The sequence below is a fragment of the Nicotiana tabacum genome, chromosome 6, assembly GCF_000715075.1.
Source record: "Nicotiana tabacum cultivar K326 chromosome 6, ASM71507v2, whole genome shotgun sequence".
NCBI classification, from domain to species: Eukaryota; Viridiplantae; Streptophyta; class Magnoliopsida; order Solanales; family Solanaceae; genus Nicotiana; species Nicotiana tabacum.
In genome coordinates, this window is record NC_134085.1 from 5,696,491 (window position 1) to 5,710,851 (window position 14,361).

At 36.0% G+C, this 14,361-nt stretch overlaps 1 protein-coding gene across 1 annotated transcript; it reads left to right on the forward strand.

Moving 5' to 3' along the window:
• Positions 1-8,213: 8,213 nt before the first annotated feature.
• On the forward strand, positions 8,214-12,287 carry LOC107791419 (protein NRT1/ PTR FAMILY 5.10-like). Its single transcript, XM_016613479.2, has 4 exons — positions 8,214-8,612; positions 9,449-9,666; positions 10,675-11,216; positions 11,425-12,287. The coding sequence occupies exons 1-4, from the start codon at positions 8,432-8,434 to the stop codon at positions 12,248-12,250; spliced, it is 1,767 nt and encodes a 588-aa protein (XP_016468965.1). The 5' UTR covers positions 8,214-8,431; the 3' UTR covers positions 12,251-12,287.
• The last annotated feature ends 2,074 nt before the right edge of the window (positions 12,288-14,361 follow it).

Genomic DNA, 14,361 nt, shown 5'->3' on the forward strand with positions numbered 1-14,361 from the left:
TGGATAACCAATGGGTCTAACTTTTACATTTGTAAAGCCTCAAATTTGGGGTTCCTCAAGTTAGAGAGACTAAGAATTCTCCCAAAAGTGATCATATACAAGAAGTCACGGATAATATGGATAACCTATATTATCCGCCGGTTAATCCATTTTTATCCGTATTAAATATGGGTCGGGTCGGATAATTGATCTGTTTTTCATTACCCATTTTTAACCCGAACCATATCCGACCCGACCCGCCTGTTTGCCACTCCTGGCTGCAACTAAACAATTTAACTACATGTTCCATACAAAAAATTGCAACTAATTCTTCTTCCTCCAGACTTGCATTTTCTCGTTCACAACTGATGCACCTTTTTTCCTTGCTAATTTGGCAGTCACCTAACTTTCACTAATTGCACCATTTTCTTGCTTTTTCCTAGCATAGTCCCACAGTAGCGCTCCATAGAGTCTACGATGTTGCACCAATCTCTTATTAATACACTGCTCCAATCTAAAAAATAACATATCTACATTTGTCATACAATATATCTACAACTACATAATACAGTTAAAAATAAAAATAATATAACTACAATTTTTTTACAATATATCTACAAGTTTAAACAAATTCAAAAAACTACAACTAATATTCTACAAGTTTAATGACAGGTTCATCTTCTACAAAATCATCATCAAAATCTATCTCTTTGCCTTTCTTTTTCGCTGAATTGATTTACCTCGAAGATTCACCAGCATCAAAATCATATTTTTGTTTAGTTCTAGCTTCTGCCCTAGCTTGACGAGGGGAAAACTTATGCTTCTTCTCTTCATTTGCATGAGCATATTTTTCATGCTTTTTCGATGAATGTGGTGATAAAACACCCAAATCGAAAGAAGGAACATCTGTTTCTTTAACTTTTTTAGGGATGTTCTTTGAAGCTCTGTTCTTTTTCATTGAAAATCTTTGAAGCTGGTCGTTAATGGGTGAATGAACTTTGAAGAATAGCAGAAATTTTGACTGATTTTAGAAGAAAAAACTTGAGAATAGGCATTAATGGAGGAGTTACAGATTTTCGCTGGGTTTAGAAGAGGAAATAGTGGGTGATTGAAGAGAAAATCGTGGGGTGTAATTTGATACGTGGGTGAGGGGGTGGGATTTGGAGAGAGAAACGTGTGGGGGGAGTGGGAATATACGGTAGAGTTAAATTAGGAGACTAATTAATACTATTAAAACCCCTAAAATGTACATAAATGGTAATTAGGTATATAAAAGGTAATTATATTAAAAGTTAAGCATGTAGAGTAATATAGTTTGTTATATGGCATAGGAATGTAAAAATCCCAAAAAATTTATTGGGTTATCTGTATCAGGTTATTGGGTTAACAGTTCGGTAACCGATTAGAATTTTTTTACTATTGAGTTATCGGTTCGGGCCTCTATTTGCCAATTTTGTTAATGGCTAAATTGATAACCCAATAAGAATTAATAAAATTACGACTTTATCCTTAAGTATATACATATATTTAGGGCTTCATTCTCTCATATTCTTTCTCAGCCGCGATATGTGGAGGTAATGAATAGAATTCTGCTGCTACTAATTGTTATCAATATATCATTATTATATATTTTTTGCTAATTCAAGTTACCGTCGCTGAGCTTATCCTATGGTTGTGGTTGTTTGTTGTTCCACTCATAATTAGCTACATTTTGACATATTGGGTGTGTTTGGTATAACGGAAAATATTTTTCAAGAAAATATTTTTTTTAAAAATAAGTAGTAGTCTTATCCATTTTTCTGTGTTTGGTACGCAAATTAAGAAAAATGACTTCTTAAGAGTATTCATAAATAATTCAAATATAATAAACATGAAGCTATAAACTTTCAAACCAACAACCTTCCGAACCCACAAATTTCATAAACTTCTGAACCGCTAAACTTTCGAAACCGTGGAATTTCGAACCCGTAAACTTTATAATTTCTAAACTCGTAAACTTCCAAACACATAAATGTCACGACCCAAAATCCCAACCCGATCGTGATGGCGCCTCTCGTGGGGACAAGGCCAGCCAACAACAAAACAATACATCTCTTTATAATTACTTAGCAGGAATAAGTCTAATTCGCAGATAATATAATCACAAGTGCGAAGTAAACATGATAGAATAATGGAAACCATCCCGACTCAGCCCGAAATCGGGGTGTCACAAGCCACGAGCATCTAAAGATCTAAATACTAATACAAGACCAGCAATATACAGAATGGAATTTAGAATCAATGAAGAAATACGGTGCCGTGAACGCTGACGGTCACCTTGCTCAGCTACAATAGTATACCTTCAGTCCGCTAATAACCCGCTACCGGGTGAACAGTACCTGCAACTGCACGCGAGGTGCAGGGAGTAAAGTGAGTACTTCCAACTCAGTGGTAATAAGAGTAAATAATAACTGAGCGATAAGAAATCACGTAAGAACACTTCATCATGCTATCTAAGACGGTACAACCCTTTTTGAAAATAGTAATTCCATGAAAATCCTTTATAAAATATCTGACTCAGTTTTAAACCTCTTTTGAAAATAATCTTTTTAACAGTTGCAAAATAATTCCAACCATTAGTGTCACTATGCACAGAAACCCGCCCCTCGGACAATATCTTCGTTCCTGGTCAGCCACTCGGGGCCCAACACTCAAGGATCAGATAGCACCAGCAAAAGCAGATAAATATCTCCGGAAATATCACAACAACAAATAATGAACAAATGCATGAATGCAATGCAATGCATATGATGGTACATTCCAGTACCCACTGCGGCGTGCAGCCCGAGCCATCCATATTTATTTATCGTCGACGGCGCTCACTGGGGGTGTGTACAGACTCCGGAGGGGCTCCTACAGCCCAAGCGCAATATCTTGGTCAGTCATTGTTACCTGACCGGTCAGCTATTGTTACCTGACCAATTTATATCATATAGTGCCATTGTTACCACTGTTCAAATATATCATCCAGTGTCATTGTTACCACTGTTTCAAGTATATCACACAGTGTCATTGTTACCACTGTTTCAAGTATATCACACAGTGTCATTGTTACCACTGTTTCAAGTATATCACACAGTGTCATTGTTACCACTGTTTCAAGTATATCACACAGTGTCATTGTTACCACTGTTTCAAGTATATCACACAGTGTCATTGTTACCATTGTTTCAAGTATATCACACAGTGTCATTGTTACCACTATTTCAAGTCACTTTATAATCAGTCCAGAAAATAATATAATAAGCTCCTTGGGCATTTACAAAATCGAAGTTTCCAACCTGAAATGCATTTAAAATATCATTTAAGTTTTCAAAACTTAGAAATACGACTGGGTTTGCAAAACAGCATTTAAAACCTTGGACTGAAGTTAGATGATATGCAAATCATGCTAAGCAGTAATATCAATCCTCGAAGGATTTTACAAGTCGGCACAAGGCCCCAAACATGACAATCAGCCCAAATTATGATGATAACAAGTAATTTCAGTCAAATACGCAGTAAAATCAACAACCGGGACGAACCAAGTCACAATCCCCAACGGTGCTCTACCCCACGCTCATATTCGGTGTGCAAGTCACCTCAATACAACACTATGATGTGCAAATCCGGGGTTTCAAACCCTCAAGATATCATTTACAAGTATTACTCACCTCTAGCTCGCTATGCCCTTGCCTCTCAAATTGGCCTCCTCGTGTGACGAATCTGCCAAAAATACACAAACATCGATGAAGTTCGATTTCTAAAAGACGGAGTTTTAACCCTACATATCTGAAATTCGCCCCTTAATGATACTATAATGATCCCATACAGTTATGTAACTTCAATCTACAATACCACACTCAATAGGGCCAATATTAGTACTAGATCCCATAAATTATGCCATTTAGGCATATTATCAAACATCTTGTAAGCATAAATATTTACACCTCTTAACTATAGCATTGGTTCCTCCAACTATCACCATCAACCAACAATTCATCCCACTATTATTCTTTAATAATTTATACTCCTAACATCACATGTGTGATCAACCATTCACCCCAAACCAACAAAAATTCCATCCAATAAACACCTTTAAATCCCTACCATGTTCATGTATTTAAATTGGGAATTTATGGCTTCCAACCACCATACAATAAGTTGTAATACTTGATTCATACTCATATTCCCATAATATATCCATATATGTGAGTCTAAGGTGTAGGATTTACCTTTTGGAAGAAATCTTGCAAAACCCTTCTTTGAGTTCTTGAAGGAATTTCTTGAAAATCTAAGGATTTTCAAGATCAATCCATGTTAATATAAGTGTTTAGGAGTAGTAATCAACTCAAAGTACTCCAAAAATCTTACCTTGGATCATAGAAATGAAGAGTGGGACGAAATCCCCTTGAGAGAGCAAGCCCTTGCTCCAAAAATGGCTTGGGAACTCTCTATTCCCGGTCTTGGGGTATTTAGGGGCCTGCTACTAGCGCGGCCGCGCATCTGGGCGCGCTAGTTTGCCCAGTGTTCTGTCTTGGGCGCGCATCTGGGCGCGCTAGTGACATATGTCCAGTAAAATAGTCATAACCTTTTGTATACACCTCCAAATGACGAACGGTTTGTTGAGTTAGAAACTAGACTCAAAGGGCTTTAATTTGATAGGTTGTGGGTCACACAACTACTTGTATAACGGGAGATATGATCGTCCAAAGTGAGGTCTTACGTGCACTCATTTACAACTTTCGTCTATTATGAAATATTTCCAACTTCAAAAGTTTCCATTAGCCATCCGAAATCACTCTGAAGCCCCCGGGACCTCAATCAAACACGCCAACATATCCCATACATTATTCAAACGTGTTCCAATCAACAAAACACCTAAAACAACATCAAAACCATCAATTCACATCGAATTCAAGCCTAAGGTTTTTCCAAAAACTTTCGAAACACGCATTGGATCAAAAACTCAACCAAACCACCTCCGAATGAAATAAAATTTTGCACACACATCCCAAATCACATAACGAAGCTACAGCAACTCTCGGAATTCCATTCCGACTCCCGGATCAAAATTTCACCTATCAACCAGAAATCGCCAAAATACTAACTTCACCAAAATAGGCTAACTTCTTCACCGGACCTCCAAAATTACTTTCGATTGCGCTCCTAAGCCTTAAATCATCACCCGGAGCTAACCGAATCATCGGAATTCAATTCCGAGCCCTCTAACTCACAAGTCAATATCCGGTTGACTTTTCCAACTTAAGCCTTCTTAAAAGAGACTAAGTGTCTCATTTCTTATCAAAATCATTCCAAATCAATTCTAACGCACCCCATACTGGTAATGAAACATAAGAAAGCATAAAATGGGAAGAACGGGGTAGTAACTCATGAGACGACGGGTCGGGTCGTCACAATAAATCTCCGAACTCATAACTTTGGAACTTGTAAAATTTGAACCTTTAAACCGATAAATAAAATAAAACTAAAAAATATATTTAAAAAATATTTTTTCTGGGGGGGGTGGGGGGCAGGGGGAATGGGCAGAAAATGAAAAAAATAGAAATTTGAAGTTAATTGTTTTTTAGTGTATGTGTGTGTGTGGGGGGGGGGGGAGGGGAAGGTGGGGTTGGGGTGCGGAAAAACGAAAAAATAGAAATTTAAAATTGCAAAAAAAAATAAGGTAAAAAAGTAATTTTCTTGTGGGAGGGGTAGTAGGGTCGTTTTTTTGTGGGGTGGAGGGTGCACGGTGGGTGGTGACGGAAAAAGAAACTGAAATTTGAAAAAAAAAACTTTTTTGGAGAGAGGGGGTGGGGTGGGTTGGTGAGGGTGGGGAAGGTTGAGAAGAAGTTTTTGGAAAATGTTTTTCATTCTCTTGATAACAAAAATATTTTCCTCCAATTGGAGGAAAATGAATTCATAAGGAAAATGTTTTCCAAAACATTTAAGCCAACCAAACATGGGAAAATTGGAAAATATTTTCCGGAAAATGTTTTCCTTCATACTAAACACACCCATTATGTATAAAAGACTAAAACAGTAAGAAAATCTTCAGTTGCGAGCTTCTGAAGAAGTTTGGATCTAGATTAAGTTATTTTATCAGGTAAACCGATAATAGTTGATAACCGATTAACCGATAATCGATAACCAATTTTTTATCGGTTCGCTTATCGGTTTTGCATACTTATAAACCGATAACCGATATGTCGAACCGATAATATTCACAATCGAACCGAACCGACCGATGCCACACCTACTTGAAGTTGCGTGAATGAAAAATAGAGAAAAATATTTGAATTTCTCTTCTTTACAAAGAAATATTGTTCATATTAAAAGACGAAAAGAGATTTGATGAATTTATATATAATTGTAATTCTTCTAACTCTTATAAGAGTTGAGAAGAATCAAGCCTCACACGTTTGACTTTGGATTTTGTCTTTGTTTGGGTCAAATTTATTTGTTAATATAAAGATTATATTAATATTTTTAATCCAAATAAATTGTTTCGGTAACGATAATTTAGTTCTCCCTCTCGTTTTATTTTCTCGTTATTTGTTCAGACATTTTATGGAATAACCGTTACATGAAATAGTCACTTTGGAGTGGTAGCCTAACATGAAAGGTTGCACCTCTTCGTTTGGATCCCACTTTTTGGCTATATTTACGTGTTATAGCACTCTTTTTCCTTCTTGCATTGTTTTCTAATAAAGAAAAAGTAAGTGTGATTTACTGTTGCCTTATTGAGTGTGTTGAACACTTGTGTTTGAAGTACCGCTACATTAATGAGGTTAATCGGTTCTATCGTATTAGAAAATAATTCTAAATATGGCGTATTAGGAGGAGATTAAGTTCCTTAAGGACACACTGTGAATCTAGTGGGCTCGGATTTATTCCTACTTCTTCTACATTTATGTTTCTATGTTTGTTTACAGGTTGCGATTTTTTTTTAAATATAGATTTTTAACAGTATGCTCAGAGATGCGAGCTAGATAATTAGTTACGTATTCGGACGAACCCAATAATCTTGCTTAGATCCAATATTTGTATTAAATTATTTATTAAATATGTATAAATCTATTACGGACTCAATAACTAAGGCTTCATTTGTTTGCACATAATTGAGGTCTGAGTCTTTAATCATTCAGATCTTAGACGTTAAGTGTGTTTATTTTTAAAGTCTGAATTTAATCATTCAGATTTTAATCATTAAGTGTGTTTATTTTTTTTACTTTAAAACCACTTAATGAGTCTGGATAAGTCTATATGATCAAGATCTATAACAAATATTTAATTTCATTAAGATGCTACCATCCATATTCATTACTAACTGCTGCCACCGCCTACCATTATCAATTACCACTATCACCATCTTTAACCTTAGCCGTCACCACCATCATTCTCAACTACAAACACACACTCACCCACCTCAACTACCACCACCAACCACCCCATCACCATCAACCATGGAAGGCACCACCCACCATTATAAACTACCACCACCCACAATCACCTTACTCAATCACAGCCACAACAACTATCACTATCCACCATTATTAACTATTACTACCCACCGCCATCATCCTCAACCATAATCAGAGGCGGAGTCAGAATTTGAAGTTTATGGGTTCTGAATTACCCTAGAACCCATAGCTCGTCTTTGTTACTGGGTTCACAATTAAATATTTATACATATTAAATGAATTTCTTAATAAAAATATAGTGTTTAAGAAAAAGTGATTGGGTTCGGTCGAACCCACACCTAGTAAGCTTGCTCCGCCACTGACCATAATCCCTATCACTACCAATCACCACTAGCTACTACCAGAACCACCACCATCAACCAATAATTAGTTATTGGTTATTATTTTTGAATTTAAATATATAAAAACGAAAATTAAAAAATACAAAACTACCATATATATATATATATGTATTGGTTACTAGATTAATTAGTATTTTATTTGAATTTATATTTATTAATTTTTATATAAAGATAAATTCTATATATTCAGATGTTTAATAAACAAACAACCTTTAACATTTAGTATTCAGATCTTAAAATATTTGTATATTCATATTCAAATGTCTTAATCTTAATACATATTTTGATATTCAAATATGATATTTTAATTTAAAAAAAATAAATAAGGCCTAAGACTACTTATGAGTTCAACGGCAACTTATAAACTTTAAATTGTGACACATCTCTCATCTCCACCTCCACCAAGCCACTTGCCAAACGTTGAAAGTGTCTCACACAGTTGCGTGTGTTATAAAACTAAAAATTTTCTGCCTTCAACGTGCGAGTGATGCCACTAACAAGTTACAACATATACGTATATATTTAGCAAACGCCGTCAATATAGCTTTGTCAACTGCATTCAATTGTTGGCGTGCAGTTTGAGCAGTGTAGGTTCTTCTGCTACTGAAAATGGATATTTCCTCATCACCACCAATTGTAGGAGGAGAAGAAGAAGAAGAAGCTATGCTATTGCTGGAGACTGAAACTCCAACTCATTCTAACGACATCGTTCCAGATTCCGTTGACTACTACGGCCGTCCGGTCCACCGATCAAATTCCGGTCGATGGCGATCCGCTTCTCTCATCATATGTAAGTCACATTAATTGATATGCTTTTCCCTTTTGAGTATTCCGTTATTCTTTTCATTTGACATGACCCTGCTTATTATTACTCCATTTCAATTTAGATGACACATTTCGTTTATCGAGAGTAAATTTGACTAAATTTTGAAGCTAAATTAGATTAGTTCAATTCAATGTTTTAAAATTAAAATTTAGATATTCAAAAACTATACGAAAAGTCGAAAAGTACTATAAGTTGCAATTTTTCTCATGTAAATATGATAAAATATACATTATGGTCAAACTTCACGCGGTTTGACTCTCGATAAGGGAAATGTAGGGAGTAATATTTTGTACACTACTTCTTTCGCTACAAATATTTCTATTAGATTTTTAAAAATTATTTCTTCAACTCTTCTTTTAAAAAGTTAAAAAGTGGAATTAACTGTGTTAGTGAAGTCAGCAATTTGTCCTAGTTAGCTTAACTGGAAAAGTTTCTCAGATTGGCTGTTTGATATTGACAGCAGCAAGTGAATTGATTTGGCGTTTTTTCTTAGATTTAATTACACTAAACACCTCTATAATATGACTCAGCTTTGGATACCCCTTTATTTTAGAATTAAAATACTTACACACCCTCTACACTATGAAAATCCTTTAATCTGAGTGTTGTTCTAGAATTCTGCTGTCTCCAATTTGAATTTAGCACTAATTAATCTGAAAAAATGAATTCAAACTTAGTGCACGTCGCAATATGTAGACAAGTCTGAAACATTTGCTGGTTTTGATCTTCATAATATGAACTCCATCTTTCATTTTAGGCAGAGAGTGCTAATTACTATTACTATTATTGTTCTATGGCAGGTGTGGAAATAGCGGAGAGGTTTGCATATTATGGCATAAATTCTAACCTAATTAATTACCTGACTGGGCCACTGGGCCAGTCTACTGCAGCAGCTGCGGAGAATGTGAATGCGTGGTCCGGAACAGCGTCGCTCACTCCCCTTTTGGGTGCTTTGGTGGCTGACTCCTTCCTCGGTCGTTATCGCACAATTGTGTTTGCTTCTCTGTTTTACATTCTGGTAAATGTTAATCTCTTATTTTTCAAAGTTCTTCGCGTTAGGCACTGAGAAATGGTCCACAAGACCTCAAATCAATATACTTGTATAGGTACTCGGGGATACCAAAAAAGGTAATATCATTGAGGGATATTGTTCTCTGTGGTCCTTTAATTGATTGCGATGGATTCAATGCTCTAATAACCTTTATCCTATTCTGTTCAAAGTTTTGGTCTTTTGAATTTGAAATGGTGTTGAAAAGCATGATGTGAGTTCACGATATGAGAATTTTGTAGATCGGACATGGATTGTACAAAACTGCCTAAGATCAAGAATTCTCATTGCCTATTTGAATGTTCTTTGAGTTTCCAGCTTGTACATAATAGAATACAATAGATTGTACCTTACAGAATTATGAACCTTACTCTATCATTGGAATATGCCCCATTCATATAGCCCATCTTTTGGATTTTTTTCTGTTTATATTTTTCTATGATTTAAATTTCTGAACCTCGATTTAATATGTCATAAGATTTTGAACTGTTTTTGTGGAGGAAAAGCTAGTTTAGGAGCAATACTACCCCCTTTAGCATAGGCGGATTTAGGACCCACCACCCGCTTCCTCAAGGTTTTCTAAAGTTGAAATTTTAACCTTCAAATGTGTAAGAGTTATAGTTGTCTCAAGGGCATGGGTCTAGTAGTAAAAGTGCAACACGTGTTGTGTATGTTAGGGGCACATCATGGGTTTGAACCGTGGCACAGACAAAAGCTTGATATTTATGTAGAGAAGGATAGAGGACCGAGCCCATTATCCACGTGTTTCGAATTGTGCGCCACTAGCCCTCGGGGATTTCTTGGTTATCAAAAAATATTTAAGGATTTTAGTAATACTTTTTCATATATATTATGTTGGATAAGGTTGAGAGTTTGTAAGGATGGCCTACTAGAATGTCTTTTGAATTCAGTTAGACCAATATTCCATCTAGAAATGGCAATCACTTCTACTTGTGCTTTTGATTCGCATGATAACAGGGACTTGGACTATTGACGCTTTCGGCTGTCTTCCCCTTCTTCAGCTCTTCTAACTGCCAAACTACTGATAATGCTGATGCATGTTCTCCTCCCCGATTCCAAGTTGTATTATTCTTTTTCTCTTTGTATCTGGTCGCAATAGCTCAGGGAGGACACAAGCCTTGTGTTCAGGCTTTTGGAGCTGACCAATTTGATCCACTAGATCCCATAGAATGCAAAGCCAGAAGCTCATTTTTCAACTGGTGGTACTTTGGCATGAGTGGAGGTAATATTGTGACCGTCTCGGTTCTGAACTACGTTCAGGACAACTTTAATTGGGGTCTTGGGTTTGGAATTCCTTGCGTTGTCATGTGCCTTGCACTTGTCATTTTTTGGCTTGGTACATTAACTTATCGGTTTAGCAGCAGATGTGATAAAATAAGCCCATTTGTGAGAATTGGCATGGTTTTCAACAAAACAGTGAGGAATTGGCGTGCGACATCTGTAGCGACATCAATAGAAGAAACAAGAATGCAGTGTCATCAAGATTCTCAGCAACTCAAGTAAGCATTGTCAGTTATGAAATTTTATTGACGTGTCTTGTTGAATAGTTAGGTAAGTGGTTAGTTTTATCCAGAAAAGCAAATGGTGTGATATAAATGTTGTTCTTTCTATCTTAACCAGAATACTAGACTATCTTCTGCCATAAAAATTAGACTTGGAAACAGAATTATACTGGATTATACTTCACAGAATGTTGTCTGTTTATAGGTTTCTGAACAAAGCTTTGCTTGCACCAGATGATCATTCGGCTGAAGATGGCCAAATTTCCAAAATCAATGATGTTGAAGAAGAAAAGGGACTTCTCAGGCTGGTTCCTATATGGGCGTCATGTTTGATATATGCGATCATATTTGCTCAAGCATTCACCTTATTTACAAAGCAAGCAGTCACAATGGACAGATCAATAACACCATCATTCAAGATACCATCTGCTGCCCTTCAGTCCTTTATCAACGTTTCTATTGTCATTTTCATTCCAATTTACGAGCAGATCCTAGTACCTATTGCGAGAACGATTACTGGAACTCCATCTGGTATTACAAAACTCCAAAGAGTCGGAACTGGGATCTTTTTGTCTGTTCTTACTATGGCAATTGCAGCACTGGTAGAGAAGAAGCGCCTCGAAATTGCACGAGAATATGGATCGGCTGATGTACCAAATGCAACAGTTCCAATGACTATCTGGTGGTTAGTTCCGCAATATCTTTTAATTGGAATTTCTGATGCATTCACTATGGTTGGTCTGCAAGAATTCTTCTATGATCAAGTGCCTAGAGAATTCAGAAGCATAGGTCTCTCTCTTTACCTTAGTATTTTTGGTGTGGGGAGCTTTCTAAGTAGCTTCCTCATTTTTGTCATTGAGAAAACAACAGGTGGTAAAGGCAGAGATGGTTGGATTTCAGACAACTTGAACAAAGGACATCTAGATTACTTTTATTGGCTACTTTGTGGACTAAGTGCTCTTGGATTTATGACATATTTGTATTTTACACGGCGTTATGTTTACGCTCATTATTATGGAAAGGTCATCTGAAATTGTTTAAAATTGAGGTTTTTATGATGTTCTTTGAATTTACCAATGAAAAAATAAAACATAAGTCTTGACAAGCATATAATGCTCATGAACATTGGTTGCACTCGTGAGGTCAAATAAGCTAATACGATTTCCATATGGAGTACGTGTTCGGGATAAGCATTTTTTTTTTTGGGTATAACCATTTGGTCTCCAGAATTCATTGGCCCGACTAATTCAAATTTGCGCGGATGAATGACAGAAATAGGACACTTTGGTACCACTATTGATTTTTTGACCCGCTTGCCCCATGGGCAACACTTCAAGTTTAACAAGTGTTACCTCTTGCTTGCCCCATAGACAACACATTTGACTTTGGACTTTAAAGGTTTGTCCATGGGGCAACCAATGGGTCAAAAGGTCAAGAGTGACTATTTTCAACAATCATTAGGTGTAATTTCCTGAACTCGCAGTGTGTAGGGCTCATTCAAAGGGGAAACACTCTCTACCAATAGTTTCTCCTTTCCTATCTACATAAGCAAATTTTGTTATCATAATCATCCACTTTATGATTGAACTCGCAGCTTGAAAGAAGATGCTTTTCCAATCATATAATGAAGATAATAGAACTACTCGCCTACACAAGGAAAGAAAGGAAAATCGTCAAGTTAGAATTAGGTCGAGGAGCGAAGCTGTCCTATCACAAAGATATAGGAATAAGAAACTTCACTTACAACGAGAACAAATACCGTCCTGATTGAGATAAGCATTCAAATATCAATGCCATAGACATCAAGTCTGATTTCTACACTGTTTTCCTTTTTCATTGAACAAGAAGCATCAGTTGAATTGAAAATGAAACTGCTCCCAATTTTTAGTTCTCATCGCTCAATAATTTTTTGAAAAGAAATTGTTCAATTATGTATCATCAGCAATGAAAAGTAAACAAGCAGTACTATGCTTGACAAGAGCATTAAAGAGAAGTACAATTTTATCAGAGAACTGAATAAACGTAAGAGATAACCGATGATCTGCAGCAACAGTCTCCAATGTAAAGACTTCTCTTTAGCTTCTAGTTTTCATGTATAAATCATACACCTCGGGCCTCTTCTCCCTGAAAGGCAGCACATATTTCTCCAGAAACTTGGATTCAGGACACATGACAACAGTGTAAAGACTTAGCTTCCCTTTTACCAGCTGGTTTTCTTTGAGAAATTTCAAGATTTCATTCCGTGGCATGACCCTCTTCTCCATGCTCAACTTTAAGAGTGTTGGACGAAAAGCCAGATAACTAGGTTCATACCCCAGTTCGTTCATGAAAAACTTTAATGTACTTCTTATCTTAGCCTCTGATGAAGTCAAACAGTAAGGAAGCTTTCGTACCATTGCCCATATTGTTAGAATATACTATAAGCCATGCGTATTGTTATAGTATTCTTTATGAACAATTATTTATTTACTTGTTTAAATTCAATAAAGTTTCATTTTAAATAGATCATGTGTTGGTTTGTGCGTCCATTGCTTACATAGTAGATAATTTAGTGTATAGAGTTTAGCTTATACACGGAAGATTAAATCATCGGTTCTTGTAAGACATAAAAGTTAATGTTCACAATCTAATGATGGAATTGGACAAATCATCGGAATGATTGTAGCACAAGATTAAGTATAATTTATCTTGATTATGGGAATGGTTTAATTCCAACTTCTTGTGCTAGTACATTTTGTATGTATTGAACGGATCAAGTAGAGATGAGTATTTTATACTGACTTTATAAAATAATTTCTCTAGTCCATTTAATGTACTTATACTCTTAATCCTGATATAATTATTATTAGCTGTGTATGTCACTTGTTGTTTTGATTTATTAAAAGACGAGATTCTTTCGCGAGTCAATAAGCCTGGTAAATTGGATGACAATGATATACATTGGCGAAGTAATAATTAGTTGATGGAATCCATGTCTCAATTTTGAGATTGATGATACTCCTTTATGAAAGCTTATAAGTTTTCATGTGTAAACCCGGCCGGTGGATTTTGTATCCGACACATGAAATAAGTTAAGTGTAAGTCTAAAGGAAGTAATCAATAAATTAAATAGTCAGTAATTTAATTTGATTGATTAGTATCT

Excerpts from the sequence above, each read along its gene's own strand:
- LOC107791419 (XM_016613479.2), top strand. The coding sequence starts at position 8,432 with ATGGATATTTCCTCATCACCACCAATTGTAGGAGGAGAAGAAGAAGAA. Across the intron at positions 8,613-9,448 it reads ATCCGCTTCTCTCATCATAT|GTGTGGAAATAGCGGAGAGG; the intron begins GTAAGTCACATT and ends GTTCTATGGCAG. Across the intron at positions 9,667-10,674 it reads CTTCTCTGTTTTACATTCTG|GGACTTGGACTATTGACGCT; the intron begins GTAAATGTTAAT and ends GCATGATAACAG.